The sequence below is a fragment of a genome, unplaced genomic scaffold (assembly GCF_019419815.1).
Source record: "Pyrus x bretschneideri cultivar Hongxiangsu unplaced genomic scaffold, Pyrus_bretschneideri_v1 Contig13, whole genome shotgun sequence".
In the NCBI taxonomy this organism is placed as follows: domain Eukaryota; kingdom Viridiplantae; phylum Streptophyta; class Magnoliopsida; order Rosales; family Rosaceae; genus Pyrus; species Pyrus x bretschneideri.
Window position 1 is genome coordinate 3,573,666 of NW_025999424.1, and position 6,000 is coordinate 3,579,665.

A 6,000-nucleotide genomic window follows, 5' to 3' on the forward strand; every position below is an offset into this window, starting at 1 on the left:
GATGATTATGAAGGAGAAGGAGCAGAAAGAGGAAAGGGATCGGCAGAAGGGAGATGGGAACTTGTGATTTGTTGTTTTTCCCCTTTTCGTATTAAATCTGAAAAGAAAAACTGTGAGAACACACGTAAATCCTAGATAACTATATTCAAATAAGTTGTCATATACAGTTCAATAGATCCAGTGCAATCTTGCGTCTCAAGGGAAATAGAGAAATTTTTAATGTGAAAGAAAATAAAAGATTTTCAATTAGAAGAATCTAGCAACTATACAGTGAACAAACCTTCATATAAATGTACAAAGTACGATGTTATAGCAATTGTTATAGTTCTAAAATGTGCTAAGTCACAAGCCTCGTAGCATAGGCTTGTGAATCTGTGATTGGTAGTTAGTACGAATGAGGCTGAATTAGGTGGGAAATGTGAGTATATTTATCGAAAAATTCACATTAAGCATGTCATAAACTTTTAAATTACTATTGAAACCCTATTATCGGCCAGTACCAAATCATAGGGAAAAAAATATGTATACTTGCAAATGAAATTCTGCAAAGTCGCAATCAAATTCCAGAAGAACCTCTAAAGTAAACTGTGGCAATTAATCATCCATCACACACACACACACACACACAAAAACTAAAAATAAAAAAATCATTAGAAATATTTGTTGGATAATTTGACTATAAATCAAAACGAAAATTGAGAGTAAAATGATATATTGACCGAAACAATAAAACTTTGCAGTTGTTTTGTGGAGACGCAAGAGGGAAGTTGCATGTATCGTTTTTATCCCCAACCTCCAAAACAGCTAGCCAAACAACATATGATGTGATATGCAAGGAGTGCTGTACTCGCCTGACGACATTTGAACGTCGTGCTCGTTAGTAAACGACATGCAAGATGCAATGATTTACATCGAACGTCGTCGAACTATGAGCGACACTACTATGTCGAACGGAGAAGGAAAAAGACGACGGAAATTTAATGACCGTGTCGCTTCTATGAATTCACATCCCAACGGAACTGTGCTTCGCGTTACTTAGTTAAATTTTCTCTGTGTTTGATGAAATTTTTTTCTGTGCCAAACTTATGAGGTGGCGTATAAGAATGTGAAGAATTAGAGTGGTTTAACACATAGAATATGTAGATATATCATTGGTATTCTTTTATTCATAATTCAACGTAAGGATATGATTGTCCAAAGCAATTAATCTTAACGGAGAATTGAGTTTAGATGAGATTAATGTATGATTTAGACAATGCCTTTTTAAGTATAAAGCTAACATTAGAATAGTTTAGAATATCATCTTCATTCCAGTGGGTTAGGCCATTTGACCACAATAATATGTCTGCCCACTTGAACTCAAGTTCGAAAATTCTCTTATAAATTAAAATAGTTTAAAGTATTGTATTCTCATGAAAATAATAATATTGAAAAAGATATTATCATAGAACAATATTTCTACATACACTAATGCTTTATTGAATTCAGACCATTATTTTAATTGATGTGTTAATTAGGGAAAATGGATTAGAACGTGGTCTGAAAATGTGGCCTAAATAGTTTTATTTTCTACATGAAGAAGATTTTATTAAACACTAATTGAGTGCTATTTATTCAAGGTGATCGTGTGGCCTAAGTGACATGAACATTGCAGCATACTGCAACAGCTTCCGCTCAGAGCCTCCATTTGGAATCACAGGAATCACCGGACCTCGATTAGTCCTCAACCTGTAGCGGCGCCAGGCGAATTGTATGTTCACAGCTGCCCATGTTCTCCAATTCGAAGAGTAGTATCTTGCAGTTCGCTTAAGCCTCTCATTGGCAAATTTGTAACGGAAGTGATCCGTAATGTATCTCAGATCGACTGCATTGAGGCCAAATGCTTCTGTTGATTCAATGCAGGTGAATGTCGCAGATGAGGCTGGAAGGCGGTCTATGAATGGCCGGCGAAGGCACCAGGAGAGCAGCTCATCGCCAAAAAACCCTCCCGGTTCAAGCACATTCGTTCCCACCATACCTTTGCTTAGGCCTTGCGTGCGCTTAATGCGTCCACGCACAATAAATAGCATCTTTGGCACAGGATCTCCTTCTCTGATTATCTGTTTAAATTAATTGGGATGTAAATCACGTGATCATAGAGTAATTAAATCACTTTGCAGATGATCAATTTGTTACCTTTTCATCTTTGGAGAAGACCAGAGGCCTAACCCTATCACAAATGTTGTCAAGAATAAGATCATCCAAGTTGTCGAACAGGGGAACCTTTTTGATGAGGTCTAAGCATAAATGGCGCTTAATCTCCCTCCGGAGCCCTTCCGGCAAGTCTTTGATCAAATCCATCTCATCTTCTCCCCCCATTGTCACCCATCTATGCCTTTCGTAATGGCGTACTCTTCGTCTCAATCCAGAAGGCAACTGCCTCCGCTTCATCCACCATTCCATGTCTCTGCATCTCAGCTGCATCTTCCTTTTCTTTGCCATAACGGCGTGGAGAAATACCTGCATCAAGCATTGTTCAGTACGCATAGTGAGATCAGTTGTTTCTTTTCTTTTCTTTTTTTTCTTTTTTTTTTAATTTGAGCATATATTCTAATCAAATTTAAACTACGAGACAAACTGCTGTAGCTAATTTTGCTACGGTGAAGTCTATTCGTAGTCAGGTCACTTGGCCGAAAAAGGTAAAAAATAAAAACCCAAAAGCAAAATATACATTATTATGTATGCGAAAAGTCACCTGAATGTTCCCAATCAACAAAGTGAAGAGCAGCAAGCCACTAAGCACAACGCATATGCTGAAAATCACTTCTAGCCAGTGACTTGTAGGTTCAAGATCATTCCCAAATGTACTGCATTTGATCATATAATTAATCATATGTCTAATATTCGCATTATTACTAGTTAATCACGAAGTTTACTTGCTTAACAAGGTACCTGAGAGTCATTAAACCCCAAAAGATGGGATAAAGGATCTTAATAGCAAGCGAGTTGCTAGATATGACAGGAAGAGCCAACTGATAGATTCCATAGTTAAACGTGCCATTGACATCCAGGCAGAGTGGCGGCTTTCTCACCACGCTTGCTGTTGTGTTGCCTCCACAAGTGCTTCCACTCGTGGCGGCCGGTAACAAAAGCTGGTAGCAAACTTCGTCCGAGCAAGACAAAGAGAGGTTGCAGTTGACATTTTGGTCACAATGTTGCCTTAGGCACGAAGCTACACGCTGAATCGCGAGCACATACCAGCATCCCCCAGCAACCTAAAATCACGGAACAAAAATTAATTAAGCACAAAGAACTACAATTAATAGAGATTTTGAATAGTAATCACGTAATTTGACGATTCTACGTACGTGAGAGGCAATGAAGTAGGCGATGAGGTTGAGGCCAAAACCCCACCAAATGGTGCCAAAGATGTAGCCTGTGACCTTTTGCATTCTTCTCATCAAGGAGATGCTGTGGTAGACTTTTGGGAGGAATTGGAACAAAAACATTAAGAGAAGAATGGTCATGATCACCTTAATCTTCTCTTCTTTTATCAATTTTGGAAGAACGAGCCAGAATACTGCCTGTAAAAACAAAGATGCAGAAAGCGTTTCTCAGCCAAAAATCTGCAATTTCTCTGCAAATTGGTGACAAAAAATGAAGTTTCTGACAAACAGATTTTATTGTGGGCTAATTAAATTGGGTAGAGCTATCAGCACATCTATTTTTATTTCTCATACATCCCTATCATTTTTACGGTTGGATCGAATGAATTGAAGACAATCAATAACAAAAAATTAATAAAAGTATGTGGGAAGTAAAATAGGTGTGTGAGTAGTACTTTTTATTAAATTATGTCATAGTAACGTGTACCTTATATCATGAAATATCAACCATACCATTTCTCATATCGTATAGTATATTGTGATCATTACACTTAAAAAAATTTCGAAAGTTAGTGCTACATTCTGAAAATCTGGATAATTATATCATATGAACGTGAGGCGAGAAAAATTTTAGTTGGACTGACAGCAGCTCTCATATGAGATGAGATCACGTGGTCGGGTATTCTTACCCAAGTTTTTTCATGTACGAACTCATGGGCAGTTCCGTAATTAAACAAAAGATATGATTGAAGAGGATGAAAGGCCAGCCAGTCTACTAACCTGGGGAACGGGGAGGATGACGAAGGCGTCGAACCAGAAACCTTTGAGAGATCGAAGGTAGTGGGAGGAGATCGCACGTGGGTCCCACACGAGCTTCCCGCAGCCGACCACCAGAGACTCCCTCGACACGTACGCCAGCCGGAACTGTAGCCACAGGTGGCACAGGTGCACGGCATCCACGCACGTGCGGAGCACGGTGACAATTGCTGCCAGCCCGCCGTCCATGTATAGGCAGGGCGTCCCGCTTCTTCCAATGGAGAGGGCGTAGAAGAAGAGCGGGTCGACGGCCAGCGCCATCCCACGCGCGAGGAGGAACGCGCGGTTCCAGCGCTGGACGCGCTTGCTGCGGGGGTCAAGTACCGGGCCGAAGGGGCTGGCTGGGCGGTGGCGGGAGAGACCCTTTTTGAGGTCGGAGCGGGATTGGATGGGGATCAGGGAAGAGCCGGCGGAGGCCTCCCATTGGGGCTGGTGGGCGGCGTCGCAGCTGGTGGAGTGAAAGGCTGGGACCCCCACCTGAGTGCAGGCGTAGCATTCGACGGAGTTGGAGATGATTGGGGTGTTCATGATGTCTTCGATGTTGTTGGAGTTGTGGGTGTTGTTGGTGTCGTCGCTCTGGGAGTTCTGGCGCCGGAGAACTCGGGTCCACCTGTTGCATGTCAGCACATCCATGCAAAAGTAAGCAATTATGCATAATTTAATTATTTAAAGAAGAAGTACGTAATTAATATTAGGAATTAGTAGTAACCTTGGGAGGAAAAATAGGAGGAGGACATGGTGATGATAAGGAGGAGAAGGCAACCATGGGAGAGAGGAAGAGAGAGTGTTTGGGAGAGCGACTGATATCAGTGAGAGTGACTCAAAGATATATAAACACATATATGTGTAGATGAAATATTCTGTTAAATAATTGAGTATAGAAAGAATGGGTCACCCATAACTAGCTATGGAGGGGAAACATTTTAGCAAGTCTTCTAATTACGTGACATATCTAATCATCCCATATGTTATCAATTATTGAATATGGTTATGTTCGTTAACAAAAATGGTGAGTTGATTATGTAATTGTTGATATATTGTTTTCGATATGCTTGTCAATGAAGGTTTAAGTAAAAATGACAAACGACATAACATCATTTTATTAGATCGGCAGACCAATCATTTTAATCATGTGGCGTGTGATCATCTCATATGTTATTGATCATTACCAATAGGTTTATAAAGTTGATATTATCAATATTCACAACTCATATTGATATACTTATCCGATGAGAATTTACATGAAAAATAAATTGACGATCCGACATAATGTTATTGGGTAATCGGACCAGCCCTCTCAATTCTCATCAAGCAGTGTGGCCTTAAGTTTTTTTCCTAGCTAGGACTATATGTATAATATTTTGTGTCAGGTAGCACATGAAGATGAAGAGGAAGGGGCAAGCGAGGGGACGTCCATAGAATTGGTGAGCTAAGGCAACGTGGTTAACTGGCTTTTCTCAACGAGTTTGGGGACCACGACTGACCACTACTTGTCACCGGGCGATGTTTACAGGACCACCAGCCCGCAGGCCACCCTCTTTCTCCTCTTATCATACGTGCTCACCGTAGTACCGTGACATTTATAAGTTACTGCACTTCTACACTTCAAGGGGTTAATATCGTTTTTCACCAAACTGCATGGGCTCATGACAAACAAGTTCCCGGCTACTTCTATTAAAATATAATTTTGCATTAAGAATAAAAAACTACACTTTCATGAATAACAATATACATCATGTTTTGTAGACTATATAATATGACAGTTGATGATTGAATTCTTTATTTAAATCTTTAAAAATTGAATTCAACTATCAATAGA

General features: G+C 40.0%; 1 protein-coding gene across 1 annotated transcript; it reads right to left on the reverse strand.

Annotated features, from left to right (window-relative positions):
- Nucleotides 1-1,362: 1,362 nt before the first annotated feature.
- Nucleotides 1,363-5,051, reverse strand: LOC103951010 (cyclic nucleotide-gated ion channel 2). The gene is made up of 7 exons (XM_009362292.3): nt 4,891-5,051; nt 4,146-4,791; nt 3,348-3,563; nt 2,932-3,254; nt 2,735-2,846; nt 2,176-2,499; nt 1,363-2,099 (listed from the first exon to the last, which is right to left on the reverse strand). Exons 1-7 carry the CDS (start codon nt 5,019-5,021, stop codon nt 1,611-1,613), a joined length of 2,241 nt encoding a protein of 746 aa, XP_009360567.2. The 5' UTR covers nt 5,022-5,051; the 3' UTR covers nt 1,363-1,610.
- Nucleotides 5,052-6,000: the final 949 nt, after the last annotated feature.

Bases quoted from the DNA above. Each gene is read 5' to 3' on its own strand.
- LOC103951010 (XM_009362292.3), bottom strand. From the start codon at position 5,021: ATGTGTTTATATATCTTTGAGTCACTCTCACTGATATCAGTCGCTCTC. The intron at 3,564-4,145 runs GTTAGTAGACTG...TTGTTTTTACAG, and splicing joins TCATCCTCCCCGTTCCCCAG to GCAGTATTCTGGCTCGTTCT. The intron at 2,500-2,734 runs GTGACTTTTCGC...TGCTTGATGCAG, and splicing joins TGTTGATTGGGAACATTCAG to GTATTTCTCCACGCCGTTAT.